Raw genomic sequence first — 17,500 nt, forward strand, 5'->3', positions numbered from 1 at the left:
AGAACATGCTGGAGTGAGTGAGGCAATAGGCGCGTTCAAGTTCAACTCCAAGTGACCTCTTGCAGCAGCGAGAGCTGCCGGTGGCAGCAGGGGAGGGGATACAAACGCCGCTATGAAGTTGTACACTCTCTACTTCCCGTAGTCTAGACTTGACCATGTGACGAATCACGAGGCACGGACCCGCACGGACCCTTGTGGATATGAGGAGGCATCTAAACACCTGCACATATGTCAGGGATGTAAAAGCCAATTAGGGCAAAGACCTGACGTCATGAAGGCAGGGTCTAGGCTCCGCTGTGCTCCGCAGTAGCTAGAAGGCCGCTGCGCCGCTGCTGAGCAGCCACCTGGCCACGCCTTGCTCCCGCGATAAGTTGAGGCCATGTGATACCGACTGCCGAGTCGAAAACACACCCATCTAGACCAACATGGACAGATTTTTAACCACGTGCATCTTGTGCTGCGCAGTTTTTGTCCTGCGCAGCCATCTTGAACGCGCCTATTGATGGGCCCGCAGAGGTCACAGGGTTGCTCTGCTCCAAGCCATTGGTGGAGGTGTTGAGGGCTCGGGAGGGTGGTGTGTGTTGCCCTGATGAGGAAACTGAGCCGAGCCTGTGGCAGCTTCCAGAACTCTGCCCAGCTGATCGCTCGGCTCACCACACCCTCCCAAGTTGTCCAGCGCCCCTGCTGCCCCAGACCTCACTCTGAGCTCCATGTCACAATGCAGAGCTGGACCAAGTACACAACTCCTTTACTGAAGTGAAATAGAGATACATCTTCACTAATATCACTACAACACAAGTACACAACTCCTTTACTGAAATGAAATAGAGATACACCTTCACTAATATTACTCCAATACAAGTACACAACTCCTTTACTGAAGTGAAATAGAGATACACCTTCACTAACATTACTCCAATACAAGTACACAACTCCTTTACTGAAGTGAAATAGAGACACACCTTCACTAATATTACTACAATACAAGTACACAACTCCTTTACTGAAGTGAAATAGAGATACACCTTCACTAATATTACTCCAATACAAGTACACAACTCCTTTACTGAAGTGAAATAGAGATACACCTTCACTAACATTACTCCAATACAAGTACACAACTCCTTTACTGAAGTGAAATAGAGACACACCTTCACTAATATTACTACAATACAAGTACACAACTCCTTTACTGAAGTGAAATAGAGATACACCTTCACTAATACTACTCCAATACAAGTACACAACTCCTTTACTGAAGTGAAATAGAGATACACCTTCACTAATATTACTACAATACAAGTACACAACTCCTTTACTGAAGTGAAATAGAGATACACCTTCATTAATATTACTCCAATACAAGTACACGACTCCTTTACTGAAGTGAAATAGAGATGCACCTTTACTAACATATTACTACAATAGCCTACAAGAGAAAGTTGCTAAGGCAGTTTTACTTAACCCTCATGTTGTCCTCAAATCTTACCGACGTTCGTTATCCTTGGGTCAATTTGACCCCAGCTAAAAAAACTCTCAAAAAATGGTTAAAATATTTTTTTTTTACCCAGTTTTTTTTGTGGTTGGTACTTAACAAGAGTGTAATAACTACCATCAAAAGCCCTACGAAACAATCCCTACAATTTTGATGGAGATGACATTTTAAAGTCTGTTGAGATGACTGTGGGTAAGGATAAGAGCAGGTCTGAAGTTAATTTACTGTATTCAGATATGAAATATATACAGTATATTTGGACACTGTGACAGTTACAGTAAAGGACGATTGAGGAATTGCAGTAGCACTTTATGACCACAAGAGTGTAGTGTTGACCATTTTATACAGTATATGAAGAGTTCTTTTCCAAAACGCTATATCCACCATTTTAGTGAATTTTCATTCATTTTCAAGTCATTTTTTTAAATATTGTTTTCCAAATAGGCCTAATCAAAACAAAACGACTGCATTTGTATTGATATTACCTGAAATACACAATTAAACAACATGACTTCTTAATATTTAAAGACTGTGACAGTTACAGTAAAGGAAGATAATAAGGAATTGCAGTAGCACTTTATGACCACAAGAGTGTAGTGTTGCCCATTTTATAAGCACAGTTGTGAGCGACATGTATTATGTATGCATGTAATTATCACACTATTACATTACAAGTGCAACCTATACAAGCCAACACTAGTTTTCAACTTCAACACAAATTTAAGCAAGTCAAGGACATTTACAGAAAATGAAAAGACGTCCAAAGCTGACAACAACCCTCGACAGGGGGGGACATGAAATAGCTGTCAGAGCTACGTGATACATGCACAGACGACTATGCACACAATGAAATAGAACCACAGACAGTTTCAGTAGTGGATGCCCACAATCAAATCCAAGGTGAGAATCCAGTTTTTGTATACAGTTACAAGGTAGACAGGCGTGTTTGTTTGTGTATGCGTGCGTGTTTGTTTGTGTGTGTGTCATTGAGTTTGTGTGTGTGTGTGTGTGTGTGTGTGTGTGCGTGTGCGTGTGCGTGTGCGTGTGCGTGTGCGTGTGCGCATGTGCATTATGTGTGCGTGCGTGTGTTTGTGTCTGCGTGTGTGAGTGTGTGTGTGTGTCTCCTCTAACTTACAGCCACGTGACAAGGCTACAGTAGCCTTCATGCAGAGACTATGTGAACCTTTGCACAAATATAGCCTAGGTTGATAACACAGAAAATGCTACTACCAATACAATACAATGCTATCGCTTGTTTTTCTAACTCTAGAGTGGTATTCCTGCCCAAAAATCACAATGAGTTTCATTCCAATCGACCAGCTCCTCTGGCTGAAGGACTATAGAGCAGACCACAGACGTCGGCTAGGCCTACTGTAGCGTTTGCCCACGTGATGAACGAACGCGGAACAAGTGAAATCGAAAGTAAATCTCAAGGGACCATGTTTTGGCAAGAACATTTCGGACGTTTGGTGAAGGTAAGTAGATGAAGTGAGTTAAATGTATAGTAAAGTTGTAATCGATTACAGAGAATCGTCCATTGATGTCGGTCTCGTAGCCTGGAGATAATTTAGAGAGGGACACCTGTCGGAGACTTCATGGATTTGTTCGTTGACTAGGCTCAGGTCTAGGCTACTACATTTCATAACGTTAACACTTTTCAGACTCTGAATTTAGCCTGTGCTCATTTGCTTTGCGACTTCAGTCAAATAGGCCCAGCCTACCGTATAATGTAGCCTATAAAGTAGTTAGTCAAATGGATCAACCGAAACGTAGCCTAGTTGTAGCCTAAATAAATTTTATAGGTCTAGCTATTAGGCCTACAGACAGGTACAGTAGGCTAGGTAGAAACAACGACACGAATCAGCCATGAAGAATACTGTAGGTAGGCTATCACTTTATTGACATGTAGGGCAAATATAGACCTTTAGCTTCTTTTTATGCCTACCATTTGTCTGAAACAAGGCGTCGTGAGTCGTGACATCTCGGAATGAGCAGAGAAATCTTTAAATGAACTTTTTCTTTATTTTATTGTAAGGCTCAAAAGTATACCGACAGGCTCCCCCTACTGGTAAAGGATCACTGCCTTTTTATCGAAGTTGTCCATTCTAAAGCACAGCCTTCACCTCAGAGTCAGTCCTAATCTTCTACATGTAATTGTAGCCCATTAGTCTACTGCCAGTATTATGTAGCAGTGTTATAACCTATTCGTCACTTCTATAGAATAATGTTGAATGAATAAAATGTGTATGTTCTGCATTGCGTAAAACCATTGGTAGGCATAGATATATATATATATATCTATGTTGGTAGGCTACTTGACCTTAATATAAGCCTAGCTAAATTGCACAGCTTCTATTCCTGAGGGAAAGGCATTGATTCGCAACCCTGTGATTGTAATTATAGTAGCGTGTAGTATAGTGATAGGGTTATTATTATAGTTGACAGGGTATTTTATTTAAAGATGTGGAGTGACATTATAACAACTCATTATTTAATTTAACATAATTTACACACTTTTTTCAGACTCTTATGTATTGGTAACAGGGTTGCATACATTGATATACACAGCAAAAAGACGTATGGGGGAAAGTACCTTAAATGCCTGAGCTGGATAAATCATAACTTATAGTTTATTACCTATATTTCTAAAATAAATATTCAAAAGAAAATGTTAAAATAGAGCATTTGACGTCTATCTGCCTAAATTGTCGAAAATGTCCATTCCTGGAATGTCCCTTAGAGCGTTAGGCTACAGTTTAACAACAGACACAGTCAGAGCAACACACCTTACAGCGAACTGGCAAATAAATAATAGTAGCCTACTTAGCACAGGCTAGAAGGTTATGAATTATTGTGATACTGTAGTACAAGTAGTGGTGGGAATGGTCTCATTTTTAAGTGTTCATATTGATATCCATTATAGGCCAAGGCTACTTCCTCTGTCAGTGGTTCCCTGGTCTCTATCAACATGTCTGCTATTGTTGGAGCAGAAATGGATCCACAGATCTGATTGGTCCATGTAGCTGTTAAAAGTAAGTGTTTTCTGAGGAACCTCTCATCAGAAATATATATTTTTGCATCTCTCTTTTTAGAGAAGATTACTCACCTTTCTCTTTCCCTCTCTGTTTATTTGTTATTGATTGATTAGGATGGATTTCCCTCAAGACGGAGAGGATGTTGTCGGTGGAAATCAGACAGGCAGAGCAGCATGTGCTGTGTCCAGCCACGTGTCCCTGAAGAATGAGCCTGTTACTGATGGGCATCGGGGGGTCAGCACAGGAAGAGTGCTCTCTTATCCAAGGTGAGTTGTTTCCACTGATGGGCATCGGGGGGTCAGCACAGGAAGAGTGCTGTCTTATCCAAGGTGAGTTGTTTCCACTGATGGGCATCAGGGGGTCAGCACAGGAAGAGTGATGTCTTATCCAAGGTGAGTTGTGTCCACTGATGGGCATCAGGGGGTCAGCACAGGAAGAGTGATGTCTTATCCAAGGTGAGTTGTGTCCACTGATGGGCATCAGGGGGTCAGCACAGGAAGAGTGCTGTCTTATCCAAGGTGAGTTGTGTCCACTGATGGGCATCAGGGGGTCAGCACAGGAAGAGTGCTGTCTTATCCAAGGTGAGTTGTGTCCAAAACCCAAGACATCAACGGCCCTATCTTACATCCGGCTCATTTGGGTACCAGGCGCATCACAAATGTCTTTGTTAGTTTGTGGCCAACACAGTTATCATCCCGACAGGTGTGTACGCTCTCTCTCCCTTAATTAACCTTGTACCCCCACGGATGTCGATGTAAAAATGAAGTGTGTTAAGGCACATGATCATAAAATTCTATTTTGAAGTCACTGAAAACTCCACTGGCCAAAGAAAATCTCTTAAGTGAAAGATGCAGTATTACACTGTTGACCCATTTTTGTAGACATGCTAATTGTTGTTACTATTGTGAAGACGTGTCGGCTCAGTCTATCGTGTATTTTATCTCCTTTTGTATCCAGACCATGACACACAGACCAGTGAAAATTAGAAATTGCGCACGTGCGTGTGTGTGTGTGTGCGTGCGTGTTTGTTTGTGTGTGTGTCATTGAGTTTGTGTGTGTGTGTGTGTGTCATTGAGTTTGAGTGTTTGAAGGAGAGGTAGACATGTTAACCTTAGTATTGTGAGGATACGTCAGTCTATGTTTTTGTCTACTTGTATATCCAGCCCACAGTCACACAGACCAGTATCTCCAGTGCCCAGCTGTGTGTCCATGAAGAGTGACTGGTCCATGGAACACCCTCCAACTTTCAGCAGTGGACCACAGTCTGATCCAAAGTGAGATTTCATATTTTGTTCTTGTGTACAAGAATAGACAACTGTGTATATTGAGGGGTTGGATGGCTGTGGGATTTTGTTTGTGTGTGTGTGTGTGTGTGTGTGTGTGTGTGTGTGTGTGTGTGTGTGAGAGAGAGTGTGAATGAGAGTGAGAGAGTTCTTAGTTATGCTAACTTTTGGGGTAAAATAACTATTAACCTAATAACTATTTTCAAAATAGGTTGGATAAATATTTTGATATTTTTGGTTTCTTGTGTATCCAGCCCACAGACACACAGACCAGTCTCTCCAGTGCCCAGCTGTGTGTCCATGAAGAGTGACTGGTCCATGGAACACCCTCCGACTTTCAGCTGTGGACCACTGCGGTCTGATCTAAAGTGAGATTTCAGCTGAAATCGTTAAACAAGAGTAGACAACTGTGTATGGAGGGGTTGGATAGCTGCAGAATTGTTTGTGTGTGCATGTGTGTGCATACAGTATGTTTGTCTGTGTGTGAGAGAGAGAGTGTGAATGAGAGTGAGAGAGTTCTTAGTTATGCTAACTTTTGGGGTAAAATAACTATTAACCTAATAACTATTTTCAAAATAGGCTGGATCAATATTTTGATATTTGTGGCTTCTTGTGTATCCAGCCCACAGACACACAGACCAGTGTCTCCAGTGCCCAGCTGTGTGTCCATGAAGAGTGACTGGTCCATGGAACACCCTCCGACTTTCAGCAGTGGACCACAGTCTGATCTAAAGTGAGATTTCAGCTTTCGTTAAACAAGAGTAGACAACTGTGTATGGAGGGGTTGGATACAGTAGCTGCAGAATTGTTTGTGTGTGCATGTGTGTGCATACAGTATGTTTGTCTGTGTCTCTGTGAAGGAGAGGCTGCAACAGACTACATCACCCATACCATGTACGGGTCCCAAGCCGACCCCATCCCATCTCTCATCTCTCTGGAAACTACCAGACACCTTTACTCCAGACACCCTAAAGAGCAAACCACTCCTCCAATAAGGCTCAGCAGCACAGGGACAGAGTTTAAAGTAGTTATTTTAGTAACCCCCCCCCCCCCCCTGTAGGGTCTGTAAAATAGATGTGGAACACAGCTAAGGGACAAACACCACAAATAGGCTGTTAGTCTTGACAGGGATATAGCAGAGACGGTTGGGAAGGATCTTTGGTTATAGGTTATTTGGCAGTCAATGTCCTGAGGCACCCTAGATAAAGTCCTCTAAGGCAAGTGATCCCTCAGCATGATGACTCATCATGCAATGTGTTTTGGGCAGCTATCTGGCAGTTATTTTGGGCAGAGCTGTGTGTGCACAAGGCTGCACAACACCATCCTCTCTCCAGCTGTGACATCATAACAATCTTGTGCACCAGTCCACCCACATGAGTGGGGGCACAAAGAAGCGCGATATGTGTAGACAACTGCCATATTGGCGTTACAAACTAATACCATGGGGTAGTCTTTGAGTGTTGTGTCTCCTCATTAGAATGTCTCTGAATAACATATACTGTATATGAGGCTTGGTAAACCAATATAACTAAAGAGAGTCTTTCAATCAGGACATAATGTAGATGGAGCCACTGTATGTAGCTGGACAAGGTTGAGCAATCTTGTCCCTCTGTAGATGGAGCCACTGTATGTAGCTGGACAAGGTTGAGCAATCCTGTCCCTCTGTAGATGGAGCCACTGTATGTAGCTGGACAAGGTTGAGCAATCCTGTCCCTCTGTAGATGGAGCCACTGTATGTAGCTGGACAAGGTTGAGCAATCCTGTCCCTCTGTAGATGGAGCTACTGTATGTAGCTGGACAAGGTTGAGCAATCCTGTCCCTCTGTAGATGGAGCTACTGTATGTAGCTGGACAAGGTTGAGCAATCCTGTCCCTCTGTAGATGGAGCTACTGTAGCTGGACAAGGTTGAGCAATCCTGTCCCTCTGTAGATGGAGCTACTGTATGTAGCTGGACAAGGTTGAGCAATCCTGTCCCTCTGTAGATGGAGCTACTGTAGCTGGACAAGGTTGAGCAATCCTGTCCCTCTGTAGATGGAGCTACTGTATGTAGCTGGACAAGGTTGAGCAATCCTGTCCCTCTGTAGATGGAGCTACTGTATGTAGCTGGACAAGGTTGAGCAATCCTGTCCCTCTGGCTTTCAGTGGTGCGGCAGCACACCTAAACAGTATGTCATCTTCTTCTAAAGGATCCCTGGTTTGTTTGAACATGGAATTAATCTTTTCTGTTTTTATTTTATTTTATTCATTTCAATGTCACAGCTGTGCCATGTCATAGGCTTACAAATCAATGTTATTTATAACAGCTGTAAAACGCTGCACTTTTTATTAGCATTTTAACAAGAGCACAATAGCCTAAGAATGAAGAAGCACCATAGCAACACATTTTTACACCACACGATGTATCCAGATGTAGCTGGCTAGTTAGCCAACAAAGTTAACCAACTGACTGAAAAGCCAACAGTCAGTAAATTTGCTTCATGCTTCAAAGTCTCATGTGAATAGAATCATTAAACATTTACTTCTTGCATTCAATACTTATTTCCCCCACTGTATTTCTCTGTCTCTGTTGGACTGACTCAATGACAACACGTGGTAAAAGTTTTCTAAAACCTCCTTGCAACTGTGATTTCACATGCCGAATCTTTTGAAGCTGTGTGAAGTAGCTGGCAATGACATGCAACGTTTGATTCACACTGCAGTGACACATTCACATTTGAATGGGTTCTTTTTACTACCAAAATGATTTTTGTCACATCATGTTCAAACAAATGTTTGAATATCAATTAAAAAGTGACAGCCCAATGCAAGCACAAATTGCTATTGGCTTTTCCTCAGTGTTAGTGCTGTGACTGATGTGTTTCTCTGTGCAATGGCTGTTCCTGTTGTGGATTTAGGAACATCCTGACCCAGGATCAGTTCAGGTGTGGAGTGTGTAAGCAGCTACTGAGGGACCCAGTCATCACCAGCTGTGGACACAGTTTCTGCAGGCAGTGCATCAGCAGCTACTGGAGCCAGTCTGGTCCATCAGGAGACTATAGCTGCCCCCAGTGCAGAAGGAGACCCAGGACACAACCCATTATAAACCCTGACACAACTATGGCACAATCATTATTGTACTCGTCAACAACCATGACACAATCTCACCTATACCCACCTACAGCCATGACGCAACCTCACCTATACCCATCTAAAGCCATGGCACAACCTCACCTATACCCATCTACAGCCATGGCACAACCTCGCCCATACCCATCTATAGCCATGGCACAGTCTCACCTATACCCACCTACAGCCATGGCACAGTCTCACCTATACCCATCTACAACCATGACACAACCTCACCTATACCCATCTACAGCCATGGCACCACCTCACCTATACCCATCTACAGCCATGGCACAACCTTCGTCATACCAACACAGTGAAATGGCACTTCATCTGAACCCATCTGCAAACATGGCACAAGTTCCTCCATTCCCACACACAGGGCAGCGTCCTCAGTACTCAAAAGCCAAAGCCATGGGGCAGCATGATCATTATACACACATCCAGCCCCCTCTTTATCCACACATCCACACGGCACAGATCTCTTCTCAGCCTCCTTTAGATGAGCACACAGTCATGACAGGCAGCACTCATCTGCAAACTGAGCATGCTCCAGTCAAAAGGGCCAAACTAACAGGTGAGCCTAGAAGATATGTGTCCAAGAGCAGGATTTGTGTATAGATAAAAGACCATTTATTAGAAGACAAAACGGCAATATGTTATACACTCTTAACTGTTAAGATAACACCATTTTATCCAATGCAAGTACTAAAGAAAAACGTGTTATAGAAATACTGACCATTTAGTTGAATAATGCTCATCTCTTGGTTTGTTTGTTTGTGTATTGCCCAACAGATGACGATTGTTTGTTTGCTTGTTTGTTTGTGTACTGCCAAACAGATGACGATGTCCTGACCAGAGTACTGATGACCCATAAAGCCAGCATGAAGAGGAGGTTTGAGAGCATATGTGAAGGCATCATAAGGTCAGGGACTCAAACACTCCTGAACAAGATCTACACAGAGCTCTACATCACAGAGGGAGAGAGTGAAGGGGTGAATAATGAGCATGAGGTTTGGCAGGTAGAGTCAGCATCCAGGCCACAAACCACAGAAGACACAGCAATCAACTGTAATGACATCTTCAAGCCCTTACCTGGACAGGAGAGACACATCAGAACTGTGATGACCAAAGGGATTGCTGGCATTGGAAAAACAGTGTCAGTGCAGAAGTTCATCCTTGACTGGGCAGAGGAGAGAGCTAACCAGGATGTAGATTTCATGTTTGTGCTTCCATTCCGTGAGCTGAATTTGGTCAAAAATGATCAGTACAGTCTTCACCGGCTCCTGCTTGACTTCCACCCTGAGCTTAGAGAGCTACAGGATGGTGAATACAAAGACTGCCACATTGTGTTCATCTTTGATGGTCTGGATGAGAGTCGACTTCCACTGAATTTCCAAAAGAATCAAAAGTTGTCTGAGGTGACACAGACATCATCAGTGGATGTGCTGATGACGAGCCTCATCCAGGGAACTCTGCTTCCCTCTGCTCTCATCTGGATAACCTCCCGACCAGCAGCAACCAGTCAGATCCCTTCTCAGTGCATCAGTCTGGTGACAGAAGTACGAGGGTTCAATGACCCACAGAAGGAAGAGTACTTCAGGAAGAGGATCAGTGACCAGAATCAAGCCAACAGAATTGTCTCACATATTAAGGCATCCAGGAGCCTTCACATCATGTGCCACATGCCAGTCTTCTGTTGGATCTCAGCCACTGTCCTTCAGCAGCTACTGGGACAGGATGATGGGAAAGAAGCCCCCAAAACACTGACTGAAATGTTCATACACTTCCTGCTTATCCAGACCACTAGAAAGAACCAGAAGTATCAAGAGGAAAATGAGACAGACAGACAGAGGCTCCTGGAATCACATAAGGGTGTCATATTGAAACTGGCAGAGCTGGCTTTCAAGCATCTGGAGAATGGCAATCTCATGTTCTATGAGGAAGACCTGAGAGAGTGTGGCATCGATGTCAGTGAAGCTTCAGTGTACTCTGGCATGTGCACTGAGATCTTCAGGGAGGAATGTGTGTTTCACCACAAGAAGGTCTACTGCTTTGTACATCTGAGCATCCAGGAGTTTCTGGCAGCCATGTTTGTGTTTCACTCTTACATGTTAGGAAATCGGGAGGCACTGGAATCCTTCCTCACTAAAAAACAGAGAGACAATCAAGCTCCCATTCCTTTGCATATTCTGTTGAAGGGTGCTGTGGACAAGTCTTTGGACAGCAAGAATGGACACCTCGACCTTTTCCTTCGCTTCCTTGTTGGCATTTCAGTGGAGACCAACCAGGTCCTCTTACATGGCTTGTTGACAAACACACACAGCAGCTCAGAGAGCATCAAGAAAACATGTAACTATATCAAGATTCTCAAGAGAAAGGACCTGTCTCCTGAAAGATGCATCAATCTCTTCCACTGCTTATTTGAAATGAAAAATCATTCCCTACATGAAGATGTTCAGAAATATCTCAAATCTCCTGATGACTTCTCAGATGAATTGAGACCTGCCCACTGTTCAGCACTGGCCCACATGCTACTGATGTCTGAGGAGGTGCTGGATGAGTTTGACTTGAGCAAATACAAAACATCAGAGGAGGGATGGAGGAGACTGGTGCCAGTTGTGAGATGCTGCAGGAAGGCTCTGTGAGTATTATAATACTTAAATTCTTAGTTAATCTATCTCATGTTCAGTGTGTAGGATGGTATTGATTCATATGCAAGTAAGACTTGGTATAGCCAATAGAACTATCAGATACATTTGCACCTGTAACCTGTATTTCACAACACCTGATGTCCCTTTATTTTGCATAGTGTCAGGATATGGTTTTGAGCACAGATGCAGGGACCTGTCAGATAATACAGACTTTTATTCAAACGAGGGGGCACAGGACAATAGGAGCAAATAGTCAAAGGGATCAACAGTTCACAAGAGGCAAGATACAGTTAATTCAGCACAGGGAAATATTCACATAAAATAATTGACAAATTGAGACAATTGCCAACCGAGACAGGAGGGTTCAGTCCACAAACATAATTCCAAAAACAGAGAAGATTTTAAAAAGATTCAATCCACGAGAGAGAAGTCCACAAAGATAAATAAGTCCACTTGCAATGAGTAATCCAACACGAGTATTCCACATGGAAGTTGAACAGATGAACAGATTCCCCCACGTGAGCTGACCAGGTAGATCTTGTCGAACTACTGACGTCAGTCTCAGGTCAGCTTACTGTACATACTTACAGTACATACAAATGAGTCTCTTTGATGAATCTGAATCACTCATTGAATCTGAGGTAAGCTGAGAAGCTCGGGCAAATGTGTTTAAGAATAATGTCTCCACCTAGCAGAGCAGAATAAATATGATTACCGGTATGTAGTATGAGCAATGTGTGAACAACATGTATTTAATCAATTCTTCTATGTCTCAATAATAAGTGTGAGTGATCGAAATGTATAAATTTATCTGTCGCCTAAATATGTCACAGAATTACATTATTATATTGCTGACCAATCCCAAACACAGCACAATTCGTTACCAGTCACCAATGTGGAGGTACTGGTATGATTGTCTTTTATGAAAATGTGTGGGGCAAGTTGTTGGGTTTTTTTTGGTGTTTGTTTGTTTTTTTATGTAAGGCTGTTTGTGTGTTCTTCTATGGACCTTGAGTCTGACAAATAAAATGATGATGATGATGATGATGATATATGAACTGTCCTTGGTGTTGTGTTCCATCATGAGGTACTCCATCTCAGTCAGCATCAATTCAAATCAAACCACATCACAGTTGGCATGTTTATGTTACGTTATTATTATAGAGCCCTCCTCAGTATTGTGTTTACATTTTGAGAATATATTAATATATAATACCAACAGAAGCACATGTTATGTCTGTGGTTGGGCTGCCTTAACTGGTAACATGGTATTCAGGGCTCATATATTATTCTCTGCTCTCATCCCCCTTAGTAGTGTTGTTTTGGGCACATACTGTATGTAGGGCAGTTATATTATTTTCCTGTCTCACTCTTCCTGCAGATTTAACATTACACAACTTGTTTATGCTCTTTTTCCTTCTCTTGTAGACTTGTTGGCTGCAAGCTAACAGACAAGTCCTGTGAAATTGTGGCCTCAGCTCTACAGTCTTCAAATTCCCCTTTAAGAGAGCTAGACCTGAGGTATAATGACCTACAGAAGTCAGGAGGAAAACTGCTCTCTGCTCTTCAGAGTCCAAACTGCAAACTGCAGATACTGAGGTCAGTAATATTGTTTGTCTGATCAATCTGGAAGAGAACAATTACGACCATTGCTAGCATAGCTAGTGTATGTTTTTAAGACCCAAGCACCGAGGTGCGGGCACAATGCCCTATTGTTTTTGTACAGATTATTTTTCATTGATTTTTGGGCAATGATTCCCGGGTCACCGAAACACCAGGGAACATGAAGCTTGGTGGACATGTAGCACAAACTTGATTTTTTTACCTGGTTATTGTTTTACGCTTAAAACAAATAAACTGTTATTTTTAAATCTTACATAAACGCGATAGCATAATTAGATTATCCATCTTCCATGTTTGGTTAGACCATCAGTCACTTAAAAGCCCCCTCTAGCTCTATACTCGAATCAGCCAATCATAACTTCTGCTGCGAGACAGTGAAATTCAGTCAGTGCTGGCTCTGGGCAGTCACACACACACACACACACACACACACACACGCACATACACACAAATCAGACAAATACACACATGCACACGCTCATGTACATACACATGAGTTGCAAGAGTAGGGAATGGAGTAGGAGTGTTCGGATGAAATTCCCAATCTGGCCCCGTAATAATCCCCAGTGTAATTGGCTCATTCAATCTTTATTTTCGCAGAGAGAATTTGCAGGACTGAGCGATGATCATATTTTGCATTGCTATGCGGTATTGCTAGCTTGCCTTAAGTTAAGTTAACGCCTGCCCACATGACACTACAAGACAACAACAACAAGTTGTTTATATGGCTGCAGAGTGTGTGTAATGTAGTGTTTCTCCAGTCCATGTCCCTGCTGTGTACATAATGTGAGTGCAACACACATCTGTGTCTGTGTCCATCCTCATGAGATACAGTGACCTCATGGTGCTGAAGGATGGCCTGAAAAAGTCCAGTTTTCAAAGACTGACCTTCCACTCTCCTTGAAACAGACTCAATCTGTGCCACCTCTCTAAAGCAAGCTGTGAAATGATGGCATCCGTGCTGCAAAGTGCACCTTCCCATCTGAGAGAACTGGACATGAGTGACAATGACCTGCAGGATGAAGGAGTGGAGCTGCTCTGTGCAGGACTAAGAGATCCACAATGCAAGCTGGAGACACTGAGGTCAGTAATGTATTATGTAATATAGTATTTTACCCACCACATAGTGTGCCTGTGTATAAGGTAAATTCTGTGAATATTGATAATAATAATAATCTGCACTTGTCATGTTAAATGGCGACATTAAGTGATTGTCGGTCAAACTGACTGAATAAGCAAATTACCTGTTACTGCATTTCCCTCATTTATGATTAAGAAAGAGCATCTCTTGTTTCAGACTGTCTGGTTGTCTCATCACACATGAGGGCTGTTCTCTCTTGTCCTCTGCCCTCAAATCAAACCCCTCCTACCTGAAACAGCTGGATCTGAGCTACAATCACCCAGGAGACTCAGGTGTCAGAGAGCTCACAGACAGACTGAATGATCCCAGCTGTAAACTAGAGACGTTGAGGTGAGATGTATTACATCTTAGATGTCTTTCTAGTGGAGCTGTTCATCCATTTGTGTCCTGTGTTGGAGAGCTTTCTGTGTGGAGACTGGATATTCTGTCACATTTCCAGATGATTCCCTTCCACATATTAAACTGGGCATGATGTGGCCCTTTAAGTACTGCAAGTAAAAGACAAGCCCCCAGACTTACACACATAAGCCCCCAGACCTACAGGGGAGCTACACTCTGTGCGTAACTGAAGCGTTCTGTTCACGTTGCATCTGCTGCAATAATTAGGTTCCACTATAATCAATAGGAAGTAGCTTCACCAGACGTGATAGCAGCGTGTACCATTGACCAAGAATACGATTTTCATTGCTAGGGATAAGTTTGTGCTCATGACTAGAAGTGATGGTTGAATAGTGAGTATCTGCCCAACTTAGCCTGAGACCGGTGGGGAAAGCATCTGTGATGGAGAGTGAGCTGGATGGGGAGGACTGTGTAATGATATGAGATGTAGTGATTAAGTGTAGGCAAGAGTGAGCATCTTCTCTGTTGATCAGATTGGTGGCAGTATAATAGCAGACTGAGAATGTAGAATCACCATGGCTACAGCCGGGTAAGGGGATGCATTGCCACTGTTAGAATAGAAGTGGAAAGACTAAGAAAATACTGTATGTTATGCTAAGTATGTTCTAGACACTGGAATACATTGACAGAAAGGTGATTTAGAAGAGTGGAGGAGAGGCTCAATTAAGCGTATTTCAGTCAGTGTTACTGATTGGTCAATATGCTCTGTTTGATATGAACCTTTAGGCTACTATGGTCCATGGTTTGTAGATAAGGACACGTGGATGCAGATCTACGCCAGATTAACCTCACTATGCCACATTTCCTCACTACATCTCAACGGCCAAATGGCAAATATGAGTGCAAGACTGAAAGTGATCCTGGAACAGAATCTGTTGCTATGATAAATGTGGGCCTCCTGGGTCATTCCACCTCAATTCAACGGATTTTAGAGAACATTTCTGCTTGACCATCTCAGATTTGCTTCAAACTTTTACCATCTAAAGAGTAACCATTTAAACTAACTTAGCCAAAATATTAGATCGGTATACCTAATACATCCAGAGAAAAACATTTTTGAACATGGTACCCCCCTTCTGATTTTTGGCACATTGGCGCCCTCATCTAAATCTGCAGCAAAGTTCAGATGTCATTATCTCAAAAAGTGTTCAAGCTAAAGACTTCAAATTTTCTGTGAATAATGATTGCTACCTATAGATTCCACATATTCATTCCTAAGTCGTATGTGTTGACACTGACTGTGTTTCAATCTTGTGAAATCAGAAGAAAAATTGCAGATTTCTTTCACACCCCCACATTGGGTGCCCCATTACACAATTTGTAAACAAAATGTTTGGCAAATGGTTATGTCTCTCTACAGGAGTGTTTAAGCTGTCTTTGAAAAAGTAATGAAGAGGTGTCTATATTGCTTTTTTGTTGGAAGTATTGTAACACAAAACTGAAAAACAATCAATTTGGATAATATTGTATCTCCCCATTACAGAGGTATGACAAACTATACCAATGAATTGAACACATCTCCAGAAAGAGTATGGAATGGGCTTTCAGACTGTGAAATTTCAAGATGGTATTATGGCTATGGTCATTGAAATCAAATGTTATTTTTGAAATATTGGTCTACTATAACAACACATTGCTGATATCCATGAACAGTGACATCTAGTGGCATTAAATAGTGACAGCAGCAATTTATTTCGGAAATACAGGAAATATTTTATTAGTTCATCACTCAGCAAGTAAATGAAAATATAAATGTTTAACAGTATGAGACATAAACATCTGATACTTAGGAATGAGACAAGGATTATGAAATCATTAAATAATAGCACAAAAAAGCAACGCTAATTGTTGTAATAGACCAATATTTAAAAAAATGTTTTTTAATAACTGCAGCCATAATACCATTTTGAAATTTCACGGTCTGAAAGCCCATTCCATACTCTTTCTGGAGATGTGTTCAATTCATTGGTATAGCGTGTCATACCTCTGTAATGGGGAGATACAATATCATCCAAATTGATTATTTTTCAGTTTTGTGTTACAATACTTCCAACAAAAAAGCAATATAGACACCTCTTAATTACTTTTTCAAAGACAGCTTAAACACTTCTGTAGAGAGATATAACCATTTGTCAAACATTTTGTTTACAAATTGTGTAATGGAGCACCCAATGTGGGGGTTGAAAAAAAATCTGCCATTTTTCTTCTGATTTCACAAGATTGAAACACGGTCAGTATCAATACATACGGCCTACGAATGAATATGTGGAATCTGTAGGTAGCAATCATTATTCCCAGAAAATTTGAAGTCTTTAGCTTGAACACTTTTTGAGATAATGACATCTGAACGTTGCTGCAGATTTAGATGAGGGCGCCAATGTGCCAAAAATCAGAAGGGGGGTACCATGTTCAAAAACGTTTTTCTCTGGATGTATTAGGTATACCAATCTAATATTTTGGCTAAGTCAGTTTAAATGGTTACTCTTCAGGTGGTAAAATTTTGAAGGAAATCTGAGATGGTCAAGCAGAAGGCATTTGTTGAATTGAGGTGGAATGACCCTCCTGCATGACTGAAGGTGGAAACTCTGCATTCCAGATCATTGTTGCTGCATGGGTCTCAGTAGAGCTGTTGCTGCATGGGTCTCAGCAGAGCTGTTGCTGCATGGGTCTCAGTAGAGCTGTTGCTGCATGGGTCTCAGTAGAGCTGTTGCTGCATGGGTCTCAGCAGAGCTGTTGCTGCATGGGTCTCAGTAGAGCTGTTGCTG

At 42.1% G+C, this 17,500-nt stretch overlaps 2 protein-coding genes across 3 annotated transcripts in view; both read left to right on the forward strand.

Annotated features, from left to right (window-relative positions):
* The window catches only part of LOC134088578 (uncharacterized), a 69,665-nt gene that overhangs the window by 46,243 nt on the left and 5,922 nt on the right, over window positions 1-17,500 (forward strand). The gene's annotated exons all lie outside the window — the stretch shown is intronic.
* LOC134088607 (NLR family CARD domain-containing protein 3-like) lies at window positions 2,926-14,779 on the forward strand. Of its 2 annotated transcripts, XM_062542653.1 has the most exons (11): window positions 2,926-2,970; window positions 4,419-4,527; window positions 4,644-4,796; window positions 5,694-5,804; window positions 6,068-6,181; window positions 6,436-6,546; window positions 8,708-9,495; window positions 9,759-11,562; window positions 13,001-13,171; window positions 14,105-14,278; window positions 14,493-14,779. In XM_062542653.1, the coding sequence occupies exons 3-11, from the start codon at window positions 4,645-4,647 to the stop codon at window positions 14,668-14,670; spliced, it is 3,603 nt and encodes a 1,200-aa protein (XP_062398637.1). In that variant the 5' UTR covers window positions 2,926-2,970; window positions 4,419-4,527; window position 4,644; the 3' UTR covers window positions 14,671-14,779. The 2 variants fall into 2 exon arrangements, with proteins under 2 accessions (XP_062398637.1, XP_062398646.1); XM_062542662.1 differs by lacking the exons at window positions 13,001-13,171; window positions 14,105-14,278; window positions 14,493-14,779 and having other exon boundaries at window positions 9,759-11,566.

Source organism: Sardina pilchardus, chromosome 1 (genome assembly GCF_963854185.1).
Source record: "Sardina pilchardus chromosome 1, fSarPil1.1, whole genome shotgun sequence".
NCBI lineage: Eukaryota > Metazoa > Chordata > Actinopteri > Clupeiformes > Clupeidae > Sardina > Sardina pilchardus.

What these genes read in the sequence shown, in the direction of transcription:
- LOC134088607 (XM_062542653.1), top strand. Translation starts at nt 4,645, where the DNA reads ATGGATTTCCCTCAAGACGGAGAGGATGTTGTCGGTGGAAATCAGACA. An exon ending in GGACCACAGTCTGATCCAAA is followed by an intron (nt 5,805 to 6,067) that starts GTGAGATTTCAT and finishes TTGTGTATCCAG; the next exon opens with CCCACAGACACACAGACCAG. An exon ending in TGCAAGCTGGAGACACTGAG is followed by an intron (nt 14,279 to 14,492) that starts GTCAGTAATGTA and finishes CTCTTGTTTCAG; the next exon opens with ACTGTCTGGTTGTCTCATCA.